This window comes from Phaethon lepturus, unplaced genomic scaffold (genome assembly GCF_000687285.1).
Source record: "Phaethon lepturus isolate BGI_N335 unplaced genomic scaffold, ASM68728v1 scaffold10868, whole genome shotgun sequence".
NCBI classification, from domain to species: domain Eukaryota; kingdom Metazoa; phylum Chordata; class Aves; order Phaethontiformes; family Phaethontidae; genus Phaethon; species Phaethon lepturus.
This window is the reverse complement of record NW_010558316.1, coordinates 341,599-366,364: the sequence shown is the minus strand read 5'-3', so window position 1 is coordinate 366,364 and position 24,766 is coordinate 341,599. Positions and strand designations below refer to the sequence as shown.

At 43.8% G+C, this 24,766-nt stretch overlaps 1 protein-coding gene across 1 annotated transcript in view; it reads left to right on the top strand.

Moving 5' to 3' along the window:
* The first annotated feature begins 521 nt into the window (after positions 1-521).
* LOC104625409 (collagen alpha-1(XXVI) chain-like) overlaps positions 522-24,766 on the top strand; it is a 150,212-nt gene continuing 125,967 nt past the window's right edge. The window contains exons 1-3 of the mRNA XM_010293027.1: positions 522-622; positions 2,013-2,135; positions 13,049-13,152. Of these exons, the coding sequence (XP_010291329.1) occupies positions 522-622; positions 2,013-2,135; positions 13,049-13,152 (328 nt within the window). The remainder of the gene's footprint in view (positions 623-2,012; positions 2,136-13,048; positions 13,153-24,766) is intronic.

The following is a 24,766-nucleotide window of genomic DNA, read 5'->3' as shown; positions in this document are numbered from 1 at the left end:
AGCTGTGGTTTCCCTAAGCGCTCTCATACGTGCCCTTTCTCCTGGCTGCTTTTCTTTCCATGCTCAACTGGCTGTTCCCATGGCATGAGGAGATCTTATCCAGCAATACCCATCTGAACAAACGCCGTGGCTAAGGCTTGGAGAGATGAAATGGCTGACTGCGCCATGTGTGCATGTGAAATTAGAAAGAAAACTTTACTTTGAATTATCACGTTTCTGGTCTTTAGCTCCTGTCTTTGTTTCTTCTGGTTTTGCTCCCTAAACTTTGTGCAGAAGTTGTGTTAAGTCTGTTAAAGGCTCTGCTGTCATCAGGTTATCTGAACCTTCATTAATCTTATCTCCTCTTCCCCCCCCCGCCTTTTGCCCTTTGGCTCTGTGATGTAGATGTTAGAGGCATTTGGGTACGAGGGTGTCTGATCCCTACACCACAGATCCTCAATAAATCTGAGTGAAGTGGTTCTGTAAGACCTCCCCACCAGCCTGAGGGTCACCTGAGATGTGACTGTAGTCCACGCTTCCCGATGACGAATCGCAAGCAGGTTTACAGCGAGCAGGAGCAGCGTCGGCAGGGAAAGCTGCACGGCTCTGCTGTGGCACAGCTGACGGGGCCCAAAGGTACTGGGTAGAAAGCCACCTTCTCTCTGGGTACCTCAGCTCGCCCGTCTGGCCGTAGCCAAAGGTTCGGTGAGCAGCCTGCTGGCCCCAGCTTGCCCATTGTGGTCTGCAGGGCTCAGCTCAGCTGCTGGCACACGTACCTCCTATTCATGGAAATGAGAGTTATCCAGAGAGCAAGGAGCCTCCTGCAGAGATAGGAGGGGAATCCAAAAAGGAAACAAAAAGCAACAAATACTGTAAATGGCAAATACTGGAAAAATTAAACTGCCATGGGGGTAGGTGGGTTAGGGAAGGAGGAGGGGATGTGCAGGTGCCTGTTTACACTGTGAAAGTAATTTGATTTTTGGTATGTGAGGTTGGGGAGCCACTGTGATACTGGAGAAGAAATCAACTGTACTGGGGACTCTGGATGGATGAGGAGCAGGACCCCTCTGCACGTGCAGGGAATGCTTACACAAGTGCTTTATGTGTTTTGGAGCACAAGCTGGTATTTCCATGTCCCATTAGTGACCCCAGTTCTGATCCCTAATCAGTAGGAAAGCAGCTCTCAAACCTGTTAACTACGCTAAGGGACAAAAGCAAATCTGTGAACCAGTATTTGGCAAATATGAATGATGCTTGCAAGGGGAAAATAACAGCATCCTTTCTTCCCTGCCACAAGCATGATACTGGAACCTAAAAACATAGTTTTCAGAGAAGGTGGAAGGGGTCTGTGGGTGTCTGTTCCCAGGGTTGACATTGCAGTTCCTGCCTTCTCATATGCTTTATGGTGAGGAGGTGTCTCTCACTCTTGTTTTCTTAGGAGACAGCATAAGACACTAGTCCCTCCCTCCCCTGCATTTACTTTTGCCCATTTTTAGACTGTAACCTCACCGGGACAGCAATAAGACTTCTTCGGCACCCAGCTTGTTTAAAGCCCTGCTGACAATGAGTTCCACCACACCAAAAAGCGGAATTTTCCAACTCAGATGTTCAGAATGGTAGGAGGCTGGGGAACGATACCATAACGAGCAGGATGAAATTAAGACCAGTACAATGGGAACTGACTATCAGGAGATTTGGAACCATTTTCCCCCCCCTTTTTTTTTTCCCTGAAGTCCTATTGTTTATGATAACTAACAGAAGTAAATTACGTACTATAAAATTCCAGCCTCTGAGGACCAAGCAAGAGGCGTTACTGGATCTCTTGTGGTTCAGGTTGGCAGAAGCAGGGAATCTTTCTGCAGCTATTGGGAGGAGAGGGTGGGGTGAGAAATGAAGACTGCAAGTTAGGTTAGCTATGGCTGGCTGAAGAAGCAACCCTACCCCCACGTACTTTGCCTGTTTTTACTGCAGTCTGATATGTGTTGGTTCAGCTTGCTGTCTTACTGGAGCTAACAGTGTCCTTTTCTCTGCAGGCATTGGTGTCACTATACGGTTACACGGACAGTTTCCTGCCAAGTGCAGAATGGGTCAGAAACGGTGATCCAGCGAGTTTATCAGAGCTGCCGGTGGCCAGGACCTTGTGCCAACTTAGTGAGGTAAAAACCTTCATGTCTCATGGTGCCCATATTTTCCTTCATTTCTTGTTAAACTTTTTTTTTCTGGTTACTTTTAGGTACTGCATAGAGGGTTGAGATCAATGGGTCAGTCTAGCTTGGATAATGCGAGTTTATACTTTTCCACACAGGAGGCTGCTGCTAGTCAGGCATGAAGTTAAATACATGTAAAGTCCAACCTTGTGGAGTGTGACTGAACAGGGTTAGCAGAGACGCTTGACCAATGGTACTATGGGGCTTATTGGTATTGAGTCCTCATGCTCGGGTCTTTAATGGGAATAGTGATCACATACACTGGAAAGCTTTGATCAAATTCCTTGCAGCTGATGGACAAAGGTAATGTGCCCTGTACCTTTCAGAGTGGAATTTCCTCACAGCACCTCTTACTCTTGCAGCTCAATATCCTTTAGAGACATGCATGAAAGCACAATGTTCCCTCTCCCCAGATGAGAAACTAAGCTTAGAGACAGTGGCTTGTCAAAAACTTGCGAGTCTGCTGTTAGCCTGCTTTGCCTTTCAATCACTTACAGTCTTGGGACCCACCTACATTTAAGAAAAAAACCCAACAATAGCTATCTCCAGCTACCACCTTTCAGTACGCAAAGTGTCTTTGTATTGCTGAGCTTTGCCTTCTCTGAAAGACATTCTCAGAGCAGGACAGTGTTACCCACCCATCTGGGAATTGGTGCAAAAATGCCATTATGCTCTAAATTTACACCTAGCTTCTATAACAATTTCCTGTGTAGACAAACCCATAGTTTAGCTCACAAAGCTTAGTCATTTTATTGCTATTGTTACCAGTTCACCCACAGGGCACTGATTGAGGTCCTCTTGTAGTTGATAACCTGGCCAGAATGTGGTTGAAATACCCAGAGATCCACCTTCCCAATCTGTTCTTGGGACTCTTCATCTGGAATTCACATTTTCCATGTGGCAGTTACCACAGTTGGTTCTCCAGTTTCTACTTGGCCACTGGTCAGTCTAAGTTTTTTCACTTGTAATATATCTGCTTTGGTGTCTCTTTGGTCTTGTTTTATGCAAGGCTGTGGTTGAAACACTTAATATTTTATGCTGCCGTGGCCAAACTTCTGTTGAAGCTTTTTAATTTCCCAGACTTTTTACACACATAATTGTCGTTACAAACTTGTGAGCTTTCACCTTGTCTCCTAAACTTGCCAAAAATCTTGCTTATTTTTCCTTGTTAACAGAACTGTAGTTTTGTAAGTACCAAACAATTGATCATGTTACTAGTAAAAATCCTTTTTGTGGGCTCCTGCAGTTACTCATATACATTGATTCTTACACTGTTAACCCAGAGACTTTAGGAGTAGTGTGTGCTGTTGTGACATTGTTATTGATGGAACGTTTTCAGTTTCAAATGTAGTTCGGTTCATTTGCCTGACGAGTCCAATTGTTTGGAGACAATGCAGAATGGCAGCAGGCTTCTCAATTTTTCTTGCTATGTGAAAATATCATGGAAAGCAGCTGGGGTTATTGATATTTAAGATCTCAGCTGGTGAAAGCTCAGCTGACAGGAGCTGTGTTTCTGGAAGATGATCACCATGAAGAAACCTACCAGAAAAGATGGGAGGATACCAATGCAATTGGGAGGAAGCACAAATGAAGCGAATGTGACCCTTCTAAAGAAATGACTATACTGTCTGTCCTCTAATCGTGCATCGTGGGACATTCTTGAATGAAGTAGAGAAAGATCCTGAACCTCTCTTTCCCAAGGACCTCCAGAAAGCTGCTGACAAATGCTGGATTACCCCCCAGTTATTGACAAATGTAAAGCAGGAGCGGCATGTGCTCGTTCCTGATCATTTCCTGTGCTGCCACTGTACAAACAGGAGAGCCCCAAGAACAAGTAGGAGTGAAATCAAAGCCACTGAGGTCCTGAGAGTTGAGTGGGTTGTGGGATGTTACCCCCATCCCAGACATCTTTTACAAGTGGTTGCTTGTTTTCAGCAGTGCATCTGACTTCTGATAACAGAACAAGAAACAGCCACTGAAAATTATGGATCTTGTGATACATAACTACTGTGGGCAACATTTGGTAGCCCTGAGTCATGTTGTATGATTGAAGTCTTATTTCTTGGGCCTTTGTGGAAGCCTAGCAATGTCACATTGCCAGCACCTAGGTATGTGTGAATAATTGGCTTTCTCTTATCTTGGAGTCAAGCTGAGGTTTTAAAAAAATTTTTTTTTAATGATGTTTATCCTCTTCTTTCACCAAAATTAATATTGACTCTTTAGGAAACACCAGTCTCTCCCCTAATCCTGTTTTCAGATGAAAACTCCCAAAGACAGCAATGAGAGAGACAGTCTCCAAAGTCACAGGGCAGTTGAGCCCCTCTTCTCTTCAGCACCTCACTTGCTAGTGCAGTTCCTTGCAAGTTATACTCATTTTGCCTATTTTTCTGCTAAGGAACTGTCTTTGAAGGGGCTTGTAAGCTTATACTAGCCACCATGCTGCACAAGGTCCAACAGGTCTCTGAAAATTCCTACAAAAGATGAACAGAGCAGAAAACTCAGGTGCTCTACTTTTATTTTCCCCTTCTCCTCCACCCTTAACTTTTGGGGTTTCAGCTGGGTTTTTTGTTTGAAAAAGTAATCTTACCATGTCTGAAAGCTTTGGATGACACTGCTGTTTGCCTGGGAGCTGTCCTGGTTTACTTGGGAATCTCTGTTTTCTTGTGATGAGCACGCTGTCTGTGGTGCAGGGTGAAGACAACCGCTCTGTGGTTAGGGTAGATGTTGCCTCTTTTGTGTTTCAAACTAACTCTCCCAAAAAGAGAATGATGGATGTGGCATGGCAGAACTTGAGCCCATGGGATTGCCACTTTGCCACCATGGCCCTCGCTAATCTCTATCTATGTTTCCTCTAATCCTGCGACTGCAGGATTGAAGTCCAGAAATGCTGCAAGCCCTGATACCCTGCGACATCAAGGGATTCCTCTCTTGGGGGTATCCTAAGTAAGGATATCTTCAGTAGATATCTTCAACAGGGAAAAGCAGTATGACTAGTATCAAATCTGGTCGTGTCCTGTCCCAATGCTTTGCAAAATACAGGAGAGCGATTAAACCATCTTTCTGAAAGGGGAAGCAGAGAATCCCCTGTGTCACTAAACATCTTCTCTAGGTCATCAGTCCTTGAGTGTGTTCCTGTAATATGAAGGAGCTTCTCTATTTTGTCTATGGCCTTTAATGATTGCCTGCTTGACTTCAGCTGCTCTACATGACATGTCCAGCAAGAATGCTTCACAGGGCAAATGCTTCATTTCCAAACAACATAGTATCTGTTTCTTCCTTACCTTCTCTGTACCGGCACTTCTGTCTCTTCAAGTTTTCTGAAAGTCTAGCTTCTGGGGACATTGGACTTACTCCAGGTTTGATAGTGGCTAGAAATGTTTATGCTCTCTATATCCCTGTGATTGTTCAGGTAATATAGATATATCTGCTTTCCTTTTGCCAAAACGACAATCTTAAAAGATATTCGGGCCTTCTCCTATTCTTCTCTAGTGCGATTTCTGGTGCCTGAGCTTGAAGCGGGGGGCACAGCCAGATTCATATGGTGTTACGCTTGACTGTAAGCCGTGCAAAATGTCAGTAAGCCCTTGGCATTATTTTGGTTTTATAGTATTTTTCCCAGCTGCAACTTGAAGCAAACTGTTTTCATCCCCTTGTTTACAGGGAGTCAACCAGATCTGGGAGACCTTTCATTCTGCCAGCGCCCGTTATCAGGCTGCTCACTAGCAAAAGGGACGCCAGCCAGAAAAAGGCATCTCTCAACCTCATGGTGACAGCTGAGAGGGGCTCTCTGTTAGAGAGACTGCTTACAAGCAGACATCAGTGTGGCCAGACAAGGATTTAATCCATTTCCTGTCTCCCATTCATTGGTGTTATGTTTCTTTCCCTTATTGCACAAACTGTAGCTCAGGGTCAAGCCTTTGACAGAGGAGTATCTGTGAGTTCCCCAGCTTAGCAGCTTCAGTTGTGTGACGTCCTTACTGTCTGTTCACTTGCTCTTGGGAAGCTGGCAGCTGTACTTCTTTTGCAGGCGTGTTGTCATCTTGGCTGGGCTGGGATGAGCTGCTCTGTTCTTGCCCTCCACCCCAGACTCTATTTAGCCTGGGTGCTGAGTTGCTTTGGAGCAGTCTTGGCTGGAGACTTTCCCTCAGCAGATCTGTTCTTGAACTCTCTCCATTTGTGAAGTGAAGGCTTCAGCTTCTGCGTGCCATAGGATATGCCTTTGCTTTGTCACGGTACGAAGTGAATGGGCAGCTTTCCAGCAGTCTGGCTGAAGCTCCTAGTGTACTTACAAAAATTGCATGCCATTTATCTGTCTGAAGGAAGGGATAAAGTCTCTAGCTTGGTGTTTCAAAGGCAACTTAATCTCTGTGTGTCTGCTGCCTGGATGGTTGCACCCAGCTCCCGTTAAACCCAGGCATCTGAATTGTAACCCTTCTCCCGAGCAATCCTTTTGCTGCAGCAGCTGCAGGCTAATGCATGATCCTAACATGCTTAGGACACTAAGCTCCTTGAGGCTCACAGAGGAGGGTGGTCTCACAGGCCAGGCAAGGATTTAAGACCTGCATTCAGTTGCTGGAGCTTTCATGACTTCCTGTGCCTTTGGTCAAGCGATGCCACCTCACCTCTAAGATGAAAACAATACAACTTTTGTCTGACTGTGTTTTATGACTTTGAATATAGGACAACATCCTGCTATACGCTAATTGGCTGAAATCAGCCTAATTTTGATTAGGGTATTTGTGTATGACTTGTGGTCAGTAAATCTATATCCCAGGAGGTAAATGAATGTGATGAACAGCCTGGCAGATCATGCGCTGTTACAGTCTTCAGAAGACAAACGCTTTATGCTTCAAACTATTGTTGCTGTGAAAATCCCTATCTCGTCTCTGGAAGCATGCCGCTTCCAATTGTGGCAGGATATTCTGACTCCTCTTCTACTTATTTCATTCTAGAAAAATGAATGTTCCCATCAAAGTTTTGTGAGGTTTTTATCCAGCTTTTTTTTTGCTGTACTCAGTGGTCATGTAACTGTGTCACTCTAGCCTTTGAGCATGCTGTCTCTGCAGCACTTTCTGGCTTCAGAGAATCTGGAGATTCCCCTGGAAACCCATAGCTGGCTTGTACAGGCATGGGCTTACCTGGCCTCTGTACTTTAGCAAGAGCCATTGAAACCCCACCCATGAAGCTGCTCATCTGTCAGCTTCAAATATCACTCAAAGGTGAGAGAGATGGAAGGGCAGAGCACTCTTGCAACACAGCAAATCTGGGCTGTGATGCCCTTTCCAACTGCTAGTCACTGCATCTTTTTTCCTTTTGGTATTCTAGCCTGTTTGGCTTATCACAAATGCTTTGTGCTTTTAATGACAATTTTAACGTAAGCAGGCTGCACATCTTGCTGTTTGGTGTGTTTGATTGTTGGATTTTCTTTTTTTGCTGTTTCGTTTAAACTGAGCACGTTTCTGTTTGTGGAGCGTTTTTACAAGGTAGGAATAACAGGAGGGAATTCTGCAGGCTCATCCATTTTGGTCTTCTCTGCTTTTGAAGATTCTGTTGCTACAGGGTCAGTAAGAAGTTGGGGATTTGTCACCCAAGAGATTGGCCTGTAGCTGATGTTTCTCCTCAGTTTCAGAAGTAGCAATGCCACAGGGAAACCCTTCTCTCTCTTTCCACTCAATTGAATAATAGATCCCAGAGCTTATTCCAGTGCATTAGGATTGCTATCTGAAGTCCTGTTACACACGAACTCTTTTATGTATTCCCTTATTTCTCCCCAAGATGTAGAGTCATGCGCTTGGAAAAAGATGCCTGGTGTCCCATGCACATACGGGATGAACTGTGCCCCTGCAAACAGGACAGATAGAGGCTCTGGGTGTGTAAGGGATTAGACCTGTAGCCCACAGGTGTGTTCTCAGGTTTGGGAACGATGTGGATGGGTGTGCTTTCAGAAGGGGACCTGTGTGCTGCTGGCTGAGCATAGGTGGAGGGCCATCTGCTTTGTAGATTGTGCACAGGCGTCCTTAGGTGGCTAATTGAAGGCCTTTTGATCTTGCCGAGACATGCTGTCTGGGCACTCTTCCTCCTTGCTGGTAGAGAAGTGCAGTGCTGCTCTGCAGTAGCACTGAGATCTAAGTATTAATAAAGGCAGGAGCTGGTGCTTACTCTGGTGGCATGGAAACATCTGTCTCTGTGTTCTTTGTCTTTTTTTCTTGGGACTGAGAGACTGTAAAATATTGCTCTGTACAACTTGGGATGGGAGGTGTATAAGTTTCTGTTTTCTGGGTGTTAGGCTCTTGATAAGTTGTGCAAACCAGACACACTCAGAGTTAAACAAAGTCTTCTTCCTCCTCTGCAAAGGCAGGACATGTACAATGGCCTCTTACACTCCTGCAGCTGCAGGTTTTGTTTTTTGTCCAGTGTCTGCAGGAGCATATTTGAAACTCCTCTGGTTACGTTCATCCCTGGGGAACTACTGCCTTTGTGCTAGGGAAGCTGGAAGAGCTGGGGCAGTGGGAAGAAAAAGAGCACAGGTCTGATTCACAGGGTGATGGTCTCTGCCATGCTTGTGAGTACAGACATGATGGCAAAGGTACTTCTTGTCCCTTCGTCAGCTGTGGCACTGGTTTGAGGTGACATTATCTTGTCTGTATTCCATAGAGAAGCTACCTGGTGTAATCAGTGTTTGGTAGGCTTTAAAAGGATAGTTATGATGGTTTGTCTGGAGTGGGGATGGTGGCATTAGGAACCAAATATGTTACTGATGGCTTCTCTGAGAAATAGCCTCTCTGAGTACACCCGTAGGATATTCTTTTCTATGTCAGTGCTTGTCCAATTCTTTCCAACCTTCCCTCTTTCCAGGGCAGCCAAGTACTTAAAGATTAGGTTACTTAACCTGACATATTTGAACTCTGATTTCAGAACACAGATTTTTCTATAGGGAATTTTAGATTCTTGGTATGTCTGTAAATCAGGCCATGGGTACAAAAAATTAGAGTAACTATCACAAACCTTGTTTTGATCCTCTTTTAATGCAGAGGTAGCACTTCTATTTATAAGATGGATTGTCCATGTTCAAAAGACAATGCGCCAGTTAATGTACAGGGTTGGGCCCACTCGGTTGATATATGACTTCATTGCCATGAGACTAGTAGGTAAAAGAAAGCTTGTTTTCCAGATTCTTTGCTAGTCAAAAAGGCAAGTTCATTCCTCTTGTTATCCTAAAACCTACCAGTAAGCGATGTTGAAACTTTCAACCTGAAACTTTAATAAAAATGAATAGAAGCCTCTGAAGGTCACCAAGGTCTCCTCAGGCATAAACTGCAGTTGCTGAATGAATCACACTAAAAAAACCATCTCTTGTGAGGTGGAAATGAGTTTCACGCCTTCCCTCTCATGTGGTCTTCATGTACAAACAGCTTTGTTTGTAAGTGTCAAAGGGCAGGGGAAATCCGTAAAGGGGGGAAGGTATTTCCTGTGTGTGACAGGCTGTCTTGCTTGGGTCATGGCAGAGATCATGCCTTTCTCTTTGACCTGATTTTTGAGGCTCTGATCCAAGAATGTGACACGCTTTCCTTTTCTTGTGTCATGCCTGGCTGTTGTGTTCAGTGACACTTCCTTGAGAGCAAGGGGAACATATCCCTGTGTGCTGAGGCATGAGACTTGTTGGCTGCCATCCCTCAATGTGTCCTGACCTCTTCAGTATTTCTAGCTTCATACCCCCAAATCAGTTAATTAGTCATCTTGTGCTCCCTCCCCAAATCACCACTTTCTGCGTGGTCAGAGAGACGTAAGCAAGAGACTCTTGTTTCCCAAATGATGATTGCATGCGGATGGGCTCCTGTAGCTTGTCTGACACTGATCAGGCAGTCTCCGAGGACAGCTGGGTGTTTGATCTGATCTAGTAACAGCAGTGGCCACTAGCTGAGTTTTCTGGGTTCTTCCCGCTATGTTGCCCCATTCCCTGGGACCTTGCTGTGAGACTCGGCAAATGTGTTGGTAAATGATGCCTATCTCTTGCTGTAGGTCCTGGTAGTTTGCTTTTCTGTGAAGTGTTTGAAAGCCGCCTGCTGAAGGGGACTGTGTATGCTGAGCCCATCCTTTGGCTGTCTGGGAAGCACAGAGGTAGAGGTGCAGGTTGTGGCTTACCCTAACCTCTTCTTTTACTGTGGTTTTGCAGATTTCTATGCTAGTGTTTGTGGCTTGGGTGATATCCAAGGGAAAGGCTTTCCTATTCTGCCCCAATCCCTTTTTCTGCCTGTTTTCCACACATTTTCATTCTGAGGCTTCTGATCTTTATCAGGTATGTTCTTTTCCTCTCCTTCTTCCATGTTTTTCCTCTCCTTCAATTGCAACATTTCAGGTATCAGACAGTGGTGATGCTTTGCTAAAGGAGTTTTCTTTGTTCCCCTCCTGGAACAGCAGTCAGAAATCTGCGTGATACGATGTGATGATATATGTAACAACAGACCTTAATACCATGTCACATGGTTGAGGAAAAATGATGCTATGAAGAACAGTGCGACTTTAGAGCAAATTGGAGCTAGCAAGCTGGGTCCACTTCGCATGCCTGACTGCACAATGCTGAACAGAGCTGCAAACGTCAGGAGACTTCCAGGAAATTCAGGGTGGGTGGTAGGCTGTGACAGCTGAGCTCCATGTTTGTCATGCCCTGAGAAGTCCTTGCTCGTTTGAGGATTAAACTATAGCTACTTCCCCGACACAGAACTGCTGCCAAGATTCCAGTCTGGCTTGAGCCACTCTCCACACTTCATAATGAAGTTTGAGAGAGCTTTAACATCTTGGTGTTGGCAGAAACATGGTTTTAAAATCACGGTGTGGTTGGAGACTAGCTGGCTCCGGACACTGGTAACAGGGCTGGAGACTTTCATCTCAAGGTCAAATCCAGCTGTGGTGTTAGTGACAAAGTCATGAACTTCTGACTGATGGTTCGGGGCTTATGTGTGGAAAGATGTCTCGAGTCCAACGCCAGGACTGGGAGTCAGGAGTCGGGTTCAGTTCCTGAACTTTGCCAGAGCTGTTCTGAGAGACCCTCAGCAAGACACAAAGTCTTCCTGCCTTAGGTCTCTCAGTGTGAAAGCACTGGAGGTCTACCCACATCAACGTGGTGCCAAGTCCTCAAACTCACTCATGAGTGCAAACTCCTGAATACCATTGGATGCAGAAGTGCAAAGAACTAGGTGGGATGAGCTGGCTCTGTCCAGCCCCTGTTAGACAAGTGCCTGGATCACAGTTGTCAGTATTAGCAGTAACTGGCGTGCCTTTTGGCAGCTCAGAGGGTGAGGACGTAATGTTCTCGGGAGACATCGTTGCTCTCCCATCGCTGGGCGATGCCGTTCCAAGTGCAGGCTGGCCGCTGCTCGAAGCTTGAGCGGCCCTCCTTTTCCAGTGGCTATAGGAGAAGTTAGTTTCTGTGTTTGGCAGTTGGCACAAAGAATCAGCAACAGCTTACTGAGAAATTGGTTTCCTGAAGTCTGTGTTAACCATGACTGAGCTCCTGCCTTCCTTCCAAGACATACATGGGCAGCCTCTCCTGGCAAGCCTTTGTTACTGCTCTTCAGAGTAACTACCAATGTCGCTGCAGTGCCGTCCTGGGTGTACACCTGTCCCTGCTACCCCTTGGAGAGGTTTCGGATGCAATCCATGCGGTTTCTAGCTCCGTTTTGGCCTTGTGCCCGGGGCAGTGCTGCAGGCAGAGCAGGCTGGGGCAGCGCTCCGTCTCCTGGTGGCTCTCAGCACTGCGGGAGGAGGCTCTTCCCCAGAGTACACCCGGCTGCTCCGGGCTTGTGTCTGCCTGGCCTTGAGAGAGAAGCATAAAGCTGCAGCCTGCAACACTGTAATCCCAAAGCTTCAGCCTCTCCCTGAGCGTGCCAAATTCCTTTGGCTGTTAAATAAGGGTAGGAATTTCGAGGTGAGCTTGTAGAGTATGACTTCTGTGTTTGCTTTTCAGCTTCATGAATAGCAGCAGTGACTTGTCTGGCTGTACGCTGGGAAAACTCTGATTTGCCAGGTTTGAAGGGCTGCTGTTTTAAAAGGAAAAACTGGCATTTATGCAACTGTCTGTTTTGTGTTGATGTCTGAATGACTGGTGCCTTGCACAGGTCTGCTTGCGTCTGCAGGTAACTCTCTAGTTTCCACTGGGGCATGGCAGTACTCGTGCTTGAATTGGGGACCCTGGGGGTGCTGTGTACTGTACACAGAGCTAACAAATGTGTCCTGCAGAACCTCAGCTGTGGTGAGGAAGAACTTAACCCTATTTCAGATGGGGAAAACTGAGGTACAGGTCAGCTGGCTGGAAAAAGGCTCTGTGGAGATCACTGGTGTAGTGTTGTGTCGTAATGAACTTTGTCACATTGATGTGTTGATACACCCCAGATCTGAGTGGTAGGGGTGGGAGAGGGGAAGACATCTGAGATATTTATGCCGTTTTTGCAAAGTTCTGGAAACTCTATTGGTACTGAGTGAGGAAAGGCTAATGCCAGCCTTTGTTTGATGTCAGAGAAATCCACATGGAGCTAGAATGAGGAAGACAACAGTCATCACCTCTTCTACTTGTAACAACCTGGTAGCAATGAGATCTCCACAAAGCAGACTGATGTTCTTTGGGGAAGATGTATAGGAAAGAGTCTGAAGAGTATGAGGGCTTAAGGAGAAAAATAAGGGTTGTTGAATAGGATCTGCACTGTGGTAAACCCTTGCTCTGTTACTTTGTCTGTCTCCTTTTTCTGCAGCTGGGGATGGCTGGCTGCTCTGGGGATAGCACGTCCTCCTGCCTGGATCTGTGAATTAGTAGCAATGATGCGCTTGAGTACGTTAAGTGCATTCCACTGACTTCTTGTTTGTGTTAGTTACAGGACTCTCATCAGGCCCACATACAAAATGTCCTATCGAACTGTGACCACGCTGGAGTGGAGGTGCTGCCCTGGCTTCACGGGGAGCAACTGTGAAGAGGGTAAGTTATACAGCAATACATCTGCCCTTACAGAGCAGCAAGGGGGTGTGTGGATGGACTGGCTGGGTTGAGTTGGGTATTGTTCCTTAATTTGCTCTGCCTCTCAAACACAGGAACAAACCACCTATTCTTTTAACTCCCTATCATTATCTGAATGCTCACACACAAGCTCTGAAAGGTGGTCTTGCGAAATAGACCATAGTGAATGCCTGCAAAGAAGCCTGAACAAGGAGGGTGAAAGAAATGAAGAAATGGGTACTTGGGGATGACCTGTTTATAGATGTGCTCATGCTTGGTGTCCTCATTGCACAGTCCTTCAGAAAATGTGCTTTCTCCATGTCAGTGTGTTCTCTTCTCCACATCCCGTGGTCATCACCTACAGCAACTGATGGTGATGAAAGCTGGTCCCTGGATGGGTGCTTTCCAAGAGTTATGCCTGCAAGTTCTGGACACAAAATCTGTGTTCCCAGAGAGCTTTGAATTAAATAAGGCAGCTTTTGGTTCCCCTTTCTAGCCCCGCCCCAGCTTATTGGTGCAATGTTCAAGTTGCATAGTGCATGTGAAAACACAGTTCTGGGTTTGGCATCTGATCTTTCACACAGAGGAAAACACAGGGCTCTTTCCAGAGCTGAAAGAAAAGAAAGTCTCTTCCCTTTCTCATCATGATGGACAAAAAAGGGCATGTTTTGCATTTTCCTTCCTGATGTTTTCTGCTTTACCTGTTGATTCTGGGGCTTTGAAACAAGTCCTGCTTCTCTATCCAAGTTTTGGGTTTAGGCACTAAGGCATCTGCTGAATCTGTCACGAGTGTTTGTGGCTCGTGAAAGGGAGAGAAATTAAGCCTTGAGTTTTCTGTTCATTTGCATCAGGTCAAATGGCACTGCTGGCTGGTGAAGGGTCATTGGGGGTGTCCAACATCTCTAAGACTCTGTTTATAGCTGTGCCTTGTTTTCTTTGTGCTGCGATATCTTGGTCCTAATCGCATAATTCAGGCAAATCTCAAACTAGGAAGTTGTCTCGTTACAGTCACAAAGAATGATGGGTGCAGACAGCAGCTCGCTTCAGGCTGCTGAGGAAACAATAGCTTCCCAGAAGCTCAAGAAAAGTCTTAAAAAGTGACAAAGCTACCCTAAATTGCAGTCTGCAGGAGAGAGCTTTGCGTTTTAGCATGCTGCTAAAAGTGAACCTGGGAAACAGAAGCTGCTGTGTGCAGCTTGTATTTTTACCTGTCACTGCAGGGGAGAGGGATGCTAAGGATTGTGGCAGAACTGTTATTTCCAAAGTAGCTGTGGCTCAGCCTGGGTGAGGATCTGACCGGGGACGTGAGAAGCCTGTGTGCGCAGCCCATTCGTGCCTGTAGGTTTGGACAGGTGTGAGTAATTACAGCTTAGTGGTGCTGCTGGTGTAAAGGAGAGAATCCAGTTCCCTCCCGCAGTGCCAGATCTGTCTCAGTAGAGTTCAGTGGAAATAAAAAGCCAACATAAGCTTGTTTGAGAAAGTCAGCAGCGATCTCACAGGAGCAGGTCTGTGGAACGAGGTGACAATTTTATGCAGTCAGTTTTCAAGGTGGAACTGTTCTTTTGGGCTTGGATACGGTCTGTGGAGTGTGAGCAGAAAGCCAGTAGCAAGCCCTCACTTTCATACATGAGATTCTTTTTACCTTTTTTTTTTCTTCACTAAAACATCTGGTGCTACCAACAGTCCCATATCCTTAAAAGAAGAGGGAGGGTGGAGGGGAAGACCCCTTTCTAGTACAGCAGGGTTGTGCCCCTTAATTTCTAGCAGCAGTATTGACCCTAGTGGTATGCACAGCACCTCAAGCTGTCCAGAGTCATCAATTTTAAAATTGAAATATTTACTTGCTCCTTATGTTAATCCTTAATGTTAGTATCACTTGGAATTGTAAGTAAGAGTTCTTCTAGGCAACCTGAGATAAAGCCCTTTGTACTCTTTCCTTTCTGCACTCTCTCCTACTACAAATTCTGTTCCTCTGAGAGGGTAGGGTGCTTGCATCTGCATGGGTCCTTCCTGGAAAGAGCAGACAAAACAGAAAACTAAACTGAAACAAAACAAAAACAGAGCAATTATGAAGCCACAGTGAATTAGCAGGGTAGAACCTCAAAATGCTTTCATCTTTTTTTTTGGTATTAATTAGAGTTCACCTCAATATTTCATTTCACTTGTATGTGCAGCTGGTGCTTTTGAAGTTGATGTGAGGTAGGTATGTGGACCTGCCCTATTTTTAGCTTGCCTCTTTGCTGTGTTGCAAATGCTCTAATTCTCTGACAGTCACTATTGTTCTCCACTGTCAGCAGAATGGCAACTGCAGTGGTTCTGAGCTTCCACTTCAAGATGTCTCCTGTTTCTGGAGACTGACAGAAAAAGTTTTCTTTCCCAGTGGGCCCTGGGATGGTAAGGTTGTGTTTTCCTGAGCAGGAAAGACTAAGCCAGGAGATAATGGGTTGATAAACCACAGAGCAGTTTTGGGAGTTGTGTGTGCATGGGCATGGCTGCGAGGGTCCCCTCTTCAGCCTGATGATGCTTTTTGCATCTTGAGGCTTGCTAGATCTTATCCATCGATTCCTTCTTTAACCCCCAGTCAGCAGGGTTGATACTTGCTCCTTTTCTGCGCTGTTCTGGACTGTTCTGGAACAGTGTCCTTTTTGGGGGAGCCAATGTAGCCTATCTGGAGGATGGATTATTTTTATTAGCTGTCCTTTTATGAGGCCTTCCTTGTCCTTTTAAAATTAGTTTTATTTCTTTTAGCATTTTATGGGGGAAGATAGGGTGGTGGGAGGGCGAACCAAGGAAACCAAGTCAAAGAACTATTTCCGACATACATACTTTCTTGTTATCTCACAAATGGCAGGTCAACTTTTCTTTTGCAAAGGAAACAGTCCATTGTGGATGTCTAGCCCCAAAGTATGACAGACTCCTGATGAGGCTGGCTTGCTGTAACACACCTTCAGTGAGAAAATGCCCCTTCCACAGTAACATACTGCGCACTGATAGAGCAAGCTGTTAAATGCAATTTGAGTATTACAAAGCGTCTTGACCCTTAGCTAATAAGTTTAGCTTGAGAAAGTAACCACTTAACTGTCACCAGCTGGCAGGCACCTACATTAATGCTGAAGGCTGCACACTGTTTAGATTTAAATTATCTTGAGAATTTAACTCACATTGTAGCTGATAAAGAGCAACATCATCTGGAGGAACCCCAGCTTTAAAAGTAGGTGGAGATTTAGCTACTCAGTGGGCTATTAATTTACTGAGGTGGGGATGGCTGCTTCCAATCTGTTTCCTTTTTTTTAAGTTGACACGGATTGAGACTCTCCCCTCTTCCCTTTATTGCTCTCCCTTCACCCAAAGGTTTGTCAACATTTGAAGGGTTGTGTGGTTTTTGGTGTGTTTTTTTTTGTTTGTGTGGTTGTTTTTTTTTTTTTTTAGACCAGCTAGTTGAGTAGATAGTTAAAAACCACCAGTTGTACTAGGGCTTCCTGAAGGGTTTCTTGCAACTTCCTTGGATGGCGAAAGAGACTTGATGCAAACAAGTCTGGTGAATTTAACTGTCAGTAGATGCTAACTTTTATTTTCCAGTTTCAGGATTTTTTTGTTTTGTTTAAACTGGAGCCCAAGCCTAGGACAGGAAATGAATCCACTGAGCCACCCAGTCTGCTGACTGCTGATATAAAGAACATATGGACGAGAGCAGTGCAGAGGTGAAGTGGTTTAGCTATTGCAATCATGCATCAAGCTGATTGATTTGAATCCAAGATGATGCTGACATTTCAAGTCAGCCTTTTTTCTATATGGCTGAAAGTTCAAAGGCAAGTGCAATCTCTTGGGAGAGGAAAAGTGTCCCTAGCAAGTTCAGGGGCTCAGCACTGCCCTAGAGCTCTCCAGCTAGGCAAAGTCTTACTTCACTTCACAAATCTAACATGGATTTCTTTCTTGTTTGTTTGTATTGCTTGAATTTGGGACAGAAGCCAGTATTCTATTTACCCCAGAAGCAGATTGATGGTAGACAGCTTAGCTGTTTGGGCAAGAAGCAGCTCCAAGAGTAACCTCAGCACCTCTAAAGTGATGCCATTGTGATTCCAAGCTTGCTTTTTTTTTCCTTTCCCTAAGAATACAAGTAGGATAGGAAATTTGAGCAGCCTTGCTCAAATAATGGCTTCATTTGAGAAATCTGCCCCCTTTCAGTTCTTGGAATATTTTTATCTACTTTTAACAACTATTGTATGCGTCTTGTAATCCTGATATTTTTTTCAAACTTCTTAGATTCCCATGTGTTTACAGTTTTCAAAGCGGCATAAGAAAATGAGGACTTTCCTCTTGGTATGACAGAGTGAAAAAACCCTCTCCTTTTTTACTGTTGGTTCACTAAGTTTCTTGGTCTTAGGAGGAGAGATGCAGAACACTGCCAGGAAAATCTTAAACTAGTAAATGCAATTATGATACAAAATTTGATGAGGCCATGAGAATGAACATCAAAACTAGAGACTTGAAATTTTGAAAGCCCATTAAAGTGCTCTAGAAGGAAGAATATTCAAAGTGGTGTTGATGTGACCTCACTGCTCCAGGTCTTGGTTTGCTCCCCTGTGAACTGTTAAACATAGAACTATCAATCTATGTGAAAATACAATGTGAAGATTATGGAGTAACATTTCCCATAATATCACAGTAGTTCTCTTCAGGAGTTGAGCTTTTATGAGTTTTCCTTTTGTCAAGCACTTAAGTTCCTTCTTGTTTCTCCCTCTTCCTTGTAGCCACCATTTGGAAGCAAGAGTTAAGTCTGTGTATCGCATACAGTGAGTAGCAGAGCTCTTTGCTGCCACTGAGAACTTTTCATGTTGCCCTCAAAAACTGAGAAAATGTAAGAGAAAGCAGTAGGGATCAAGAAAAGCATTGTTGTATCTGTTCCCATTGGTGCTAAATCCTAGTACAGTGATTTTTTCCCCTCTTTGACAGAGTCTAACTCCTGTCGTAATTGAAGCAAAAGCTTCCATTTGGACAGTGAAATTCTTCCAGAGGTGGTTATCTTGGTGCTCTCTGGTTAGCAGGACAGTTCTACGCTGTGAATGTCTTGTAGACTGAGGTACCTTCCTTTCATGTTTGGATCTAGCACAGGTCCTTGCACGTATGTAGTTCTCTAGTAGAAACTGGCTCAGTAATTCCTTTAGTGGAATGTGACTTTGCTCTCATTTTGAGACCTTTGTTTCTAAGTTCAACACTTGGTTCCACATAGCAAACTTGCTTCTAAAAATATCTTATCATTCCAAAGTTACTAGATATAAGTGAGTTATGTGAATACATGTTATAGACTATTAAGTGCAACCTGAATTTACTAATAATTATCTAGTTAGTAAATTGATTAGTAAGTAGGTAATAAAATGTGGTAACTAACTCTGTAAACCTACCTTCAAAAAGTTTTCATGAAAAAAACCTGAAAACATGTTGATCACCCTTGATGGAATTGCTGAAGCATGAAAGCGGCTGAGTAATGATGTTTATGTACCTATAGTACACAGGTGCTGGATAGTATCGACCCTGATATTTTCTTCCACAGCATATGCCTCCTGCTCCTTCATATGTTATACCTCCTTCTGCTTGTGTTTCTGGTGGCCCCTTCAATATAGGGCAGAAGGTCCACCAGAAGTTTCCCAAACTGCTCTATGATGTGTCACCCAATTCCTATCCACTCCCATCACCATGCTGACCATTGAGCAACCTCTGGCTTCAGGCGTAACGTGTGTCACCCTTGATCAAATTTTCTGAGGAGTTCCTGGAGTGTGTGGTCACTGTTGGAAGAATATGCAGCCTGCTGAGAGCGCTTTCTGGCATCAGAGCTCAGTGACTACTTGAACAATTTCTAAATGTTCATCATCTCTTTCGATGAGTCAAAAAAAAAAAGTTAAAAAAAAAAAAAAAAAAAATCCCTGTCAAATTTCCAAAGATTTTGACACTGCATTCCAGCATCTGAGTAGTTTAATTTTTTTTGGACATTTTTAATCTGAACAGGGAGAATTTTATTCAGCACCTAATGTCAAAATATTTGGAGTGCTAAATATCTGCAGATGTTATCTTAACATAATTGGAAAAGCTGTATGCCATATTGTTACATAGTCCCAATTTTTTTTTTAGCTCCCATCAAATTACTCTGGTACGTAGAGGAATCTTTTTTTATTGTGATAAGCTATTTGTTTGCTTCCCCAATTACATTGGATGCTTTCTGTTTCGCTTAGCTGTGTATTTCTTAAGTCACAAGTGACAGACCCACCTATTTATAGTTAATGGCTTTCCTATTAATTTGCTTTATTTCCAACTGGGAGTGAACATAACCTTACCTTGGGTGGGGCTGACACGGGCCCAGGCTCTGAGGCTCTGTGTGTATCAAAACTGCCCAGATCTTGTCTCGCCATGCTGGCAGGATTCTGCCTATTACTGTCAAAGAGAGACAAGCGCGTGGGGCTTCTTTAACAACTTCTGCCTGTCCATAGGTGCTGGTATAATTAATTGATAAGGATGTATTCTGCCGTGTGGTGGGGTGCAGCAGAAGGTTAGAGTTGAGAAGGAAGTCCTGGGTAGCTGACTCGAGCTTCTGAGCTCCTACTCCTGTGGCAAAGCAGGTTCTGCTGTTACACAGAATGAATGACAGTGGCAAGGTATGGCTCTTAACGTCTCTGCTAGCGTTACTGCTTCCCAAAGAAGCTTCACCTTCTTCTTCCATGCAACTGTCTTTAGTGTATGAAAACAAGTAGCAATCATGATCCTGGAATTGCTGGAAAGACCAAAAATGGTCAATTACTAGAGTAGATGGTCTATGAAATTAGGATCTTCATTTTTGCCTGTTAGAGATGGCATGGGTTGGTTCTGCCTTGAAGTTGGAAGTTTCTTGAAGTTCTTTTTATGTGCTTCAGTGACAGAGCAGGTAAGAGCTGATGAGCTGGGCTACACTAGAGGCAACTGTTGTCAAAATTACTGTCAGTCGCTGACTGGTGCTGCCATTGGGAATGCTGGTTTCATTAAATCCTGTTCCGAGTACCTTATAATCCTGTAAAGAACATAGAGTGGCAATCTTGAAGCACTTGGCAAAGCAGATAAACTAGGAAAAGGTCCACAGAAGGAAATTGCTTTCATTAGGGAGTTAGAATGTGCTGATCACAGGAGTAGATGAGCAAAATTCTCAGGACGTTCCTGGTAAGGAGGTCAGCCAAGGGGACACAGTGCTCTCTCCAAACTCTGCTGTGAGCCTGTAAAGAGAGCTTGAGGGGAGGTGGAAAAGGTAGACATTTGATTTCAGTAGTTGGTTACTGAATGGCAAATGCTGCCAATTCATATTTATCTGTGGTGCTTGTTGTTTGGTTTTTTTTTTTTTTTCCTTAGCAGGTTTGGACTTCCTGATGAGATCAATTTGATGAGCCAGGAGAACGGAAGTATGGAAATATTGGGCACTGCGTATCTTTCTCTTGACCAAAGAGTTACTGATGGTGGATCTGACAGTCTTTAAGAAGTACTTTCTATTAGATTTGTTTAAGCACTCTCAGACACATCTCTGGTGTTTGATTAGTGAGATATTGAAATCCTTGCACGCATGCAATCTCTTGAATTACTTGGGAATAGAACTTGAGAGGTACGGGATTTGAAAAGCCCATACAGCCTCTCAACAGTGTCGTCTTCCTTTCATAATCCTTTACTACCTCCTTCAACCCTATACTTTTAGCTTGCTCCTTTCTCGTGTAGATGTTCCTATCAGAGCTCCTGTCTTCCCCCAAAGTTATCACTTGTTTCCCATTCATCCTCACACTGATGAACCTTTTATTTGCTTGAGGCCATTAGAAAGGAGTTGTTTTTCCCTATGTAACGCTTGCATTATTACAGCCTCCGGGATAATAAATCTACAATGTAAACTTCTAAATCTGGGAATTGAAGGGGATTTCAAAAGACAGCTGACCATTTCTTTCTTCCTCTTCCCTGTTCCCCACCTCCCCGTGCCCAAATCCTTGAGGGCCATATCCTTCAATGGGTTTGGAGTTCAGGTTCGTTTTCACTTTTTGATTTGTTTTGGTTTTTTGTAATATATTTAGTATTGTCAAACTCCACAAACTGTGACAAAATCTTGCAACAGAAGGATTGCCTAAGAAATATACAGATCACCTTGCTTTCATCAGGTTTAAAAATGCTTCTGACATAGAAGCAATTCTGCTTTTACTGCAGGCAGCTGGAATAACTAGTCCATGCTAAACTAACCTTGACGTGGACAATCATCAGCTCATAGGCGCTGAATGGACAAGATGGACATGATGCTTTTTTCTTTTATTTTGGTAAGCCACAGATTGCAGGATGATCTTTTGTGGAAATCTATCTGCAGAGGCTGTCCTAATATCAGTTGTGCAAAATGTACTCCCGCCCTTTTGGAGAATTCTGGGAAGTGTATAATGATGAGATGGCTAAGGAGTGTGTTCATAACTTGGGGAAATATCCCATGTGGCATGTTTGTTACTTTCACAGGTGGTTGGGTTGTGTGAGAGGGCTGGATCCTTTGATTTCCAGTATCTATATCTGGAGACATCTTGTGATGGCTGCTAGTTTTTGCCACCTGCCTTCCTAACCTTTGTGGGGTGAATTGATGTTTCTGGTTCATTAAAAATAGAGGAGGGATGACACTGAGGATGCAATTTTGTGTAAACAGACCAGAGTGTTGCTATATTATTAAGACTCATGTGAAAATAGCCAGAAGGTTGAAGGAGTTGGCGAAGCCATCAATTCTGTCCAGGATAAGGACTTTGGACTGATGCAGAGCACACTGGAAAGTTCATGAAGCTGCTGACATGAAGTGTAGTGATGTCCTCTGGAAAAAGGAGGATGTGACACGTTATCCTGTCAATCTTGCAAATGTAGTTAGTACCAAAATCATGGAAAACTGTCTCCTGAAAAACTCTACCCTGTTTCTCTTCTCTACAGAAATTCCTGTTAGAGGTGGTGGAGGAAGGGTGGGGCTGCATTTATAACAAAAGTTAGCGATTTTTGGACTGCATACCACACTACCAGTCACATATGGAAGTGCTAAATGAGAGGAATAGTTCCTAATTGGTGTCCACTGTTCATTTTGATGACTTTTCAAGTGCATTATAGATAACAATGAAGGAAGAATTAAAACCACCTGCTGAAGCTGTATCTGAGCTTCCTTGCTGCTGCAATAACTTATCTAGACTTTTTTTAATCAGGAATAGGAAGTGAGGCTTAGGCTTCTAATATGAAATGCCTACAGTTGGAAGGGGTGGCAATGAAGAGGAGCATCTTTCACTGAATTTGCAAGGCAACTGCCCATTTAACAAACTGTTCTGTGTTTAACTTTTGAGCATAACACGAAATTACAGCTCCCTCCCCATTGCTTTTCAACGGCTTAGTTATGAAATGTGTGGACTTAATGGTGCTGTCAAACCATGTTGAATGGGATGGTTCCTTGAGGAAGAACTCGTTGAATTTCTTCCAGGAGAATACTTGAGTAGCCAAGTAATGCCTGGTATGCAGTGCTATCTCTTTTCTTACGAGTGCAGTAATTTATTTACTTTTAATTATCCTGGATATCTGGCCCTAGCAGCAGTAGAGGCTTGTGCAGATATGAATGTTGGTGAGGATAAGGGAGAGATGAGGGGAACGTTCCTGGTTTTCATCCCTAGATAAAACCTTTACCTCCAGGTAAAGGTTATATATATTTAGGTTATATCTATACCTTTACCACCATGGGTTCATGGTGCTGCTGCCATCTCTTGTCTTTTCTCCAGTATGTGACAAGACAGAAATGAGAACATACTTTGCTCCACATGAGTTCTAAGATTCCTGTGCAGAGTTGTTCTAATAATGAGTTGTTGCTTTGTGTGACTGATGGAGGATTATCTCGTACTGCTGAGGTTTAAAGACATGAGCGTAAAGGAAATTCCTTAGGATGGGAGACCTCATTGCCAGCTTGCCACAAATGGCAGATGTACTCTTTTTGCAAAGAGCTTTCTAATAATTTTAAACAAAGCTATTGATAGTGCAAGCTTTTTACATAAATAAATGGTAAGAAGGGTACAAGGTGTTGCAAGACAAAGGAAAAAGACCAAGGAAAGCCATAGAGTATACAGGGAGCAGTACAGTTGGTAGCAAGCTGAAACTGGGGCCGAGCTTTGTGGTGAGGCAGGTGGAGATCCTTCTGTTTCTGCCTTAAGGATTCTTGTCCTTTTTATTTTTTTAATGTAGGTTTTTAATTAAATGAATTAATGCAATTAGTACAGTAACATTTGTGTTTTCTGTGGTAAGTAATTCTGGTTGTGAGCTGCTCCAAAATGTCAACATAATAAAGAGTTCATGCAAGTGCAGTACCGAAGCAGGCTAAGCCTTATCCACACAAAACCTTTCTTCAGGCCGAAGAAGAGATTTACTGGGGACTTAAATACCCAATACAATTGTTATAACTATTCTGGAATGCTTTGCCTTGTGGAAATGGGATTGCAAGAGCAGGAGTAGGAACAGAGGTAGTTTTGCCAGAGAAGTTTGAGATTGGTTTCATGTTTTGTAGAAGACTTCAAGGTGAAAGCAAGAGGTAGGCGTCAAATTCCCATGTTGCTGAATCCTAGACTTTATTCTTACTCAATTCCTTGTTATTAAAAGGGGAACAAAAAGTGTTCCTCAAATAATTCCTAGTGGAGGTGAGTTTCAGTTTAACATGGAGAAGTGCTAGGCAAAAGCATGTTCAATGAGTGTCATTCCAACGTCATGTCTTCTCTCTGTGACCTAGTTAGCAGGATAAAGGCAGCAAAGTTAGTGAAGCTACAGGAATGTGCATTAGATGGAGCAACTCGAATTGCACAGTTCACTGAAAAGAAACCTTTTGCTGTTACTAGTAAGGGCTCAGGTTCTGTCAGTTTGGGTGGAAGTGTCAAATGGAGTTGTACCAGTTGTACTGTTCTCGGTACAGTATGGCTTGCTATTTAATTTTAAAGTTGGTGTAAGGAACGGAGAGAGATCTCTAATCAGATCTGCGTGTGTTAGAGGGTGAGCTGTACTGGGAATACATTGTAGAGCAGGATTAAAATGCCGTCAAATCTTGATTAAATTGTAGAGTTGGGCAGAAATCCATAAAGTGAGATTTGACAAGGATAGTCACAGAGGCAGGAATAATCAAATGCACAAATTTTGAATGGAAGGAAACTCTGAAGGTAGCAGGATCCCAGGGGAGAGAATGGAGTTTGTAGAAGACAGAATGAAGCTCTGCTCTGAAATCAGGAGAAGAAATGCCATCCTGGAGTCTGGTGCTACAAATACTCTGTGATGTTTACTAGCAATACATCCATGAGACTGCCTGACACACATTTAAAATGTTTTGTATGTTTATGGACATGAGTGCCTGCATGTGTCTGTTTTTCAGAGAGCTCAAGTTTCAGCATTTCCTGTAACTTCAGCCTCGCTATTGCTTAATTAATGTGAAAGCTAGTCCTAGTTGGAGTTGCACATCTAGCTCCAAGATCTCCAATACTGTAAGGGGAGTGTTGCATCTGTGAAGGGGAGTATTTGACTGGGAAAAGAACATACCTTTTGTAGTTGATGGGATTTGAACGTGTTGTACTGT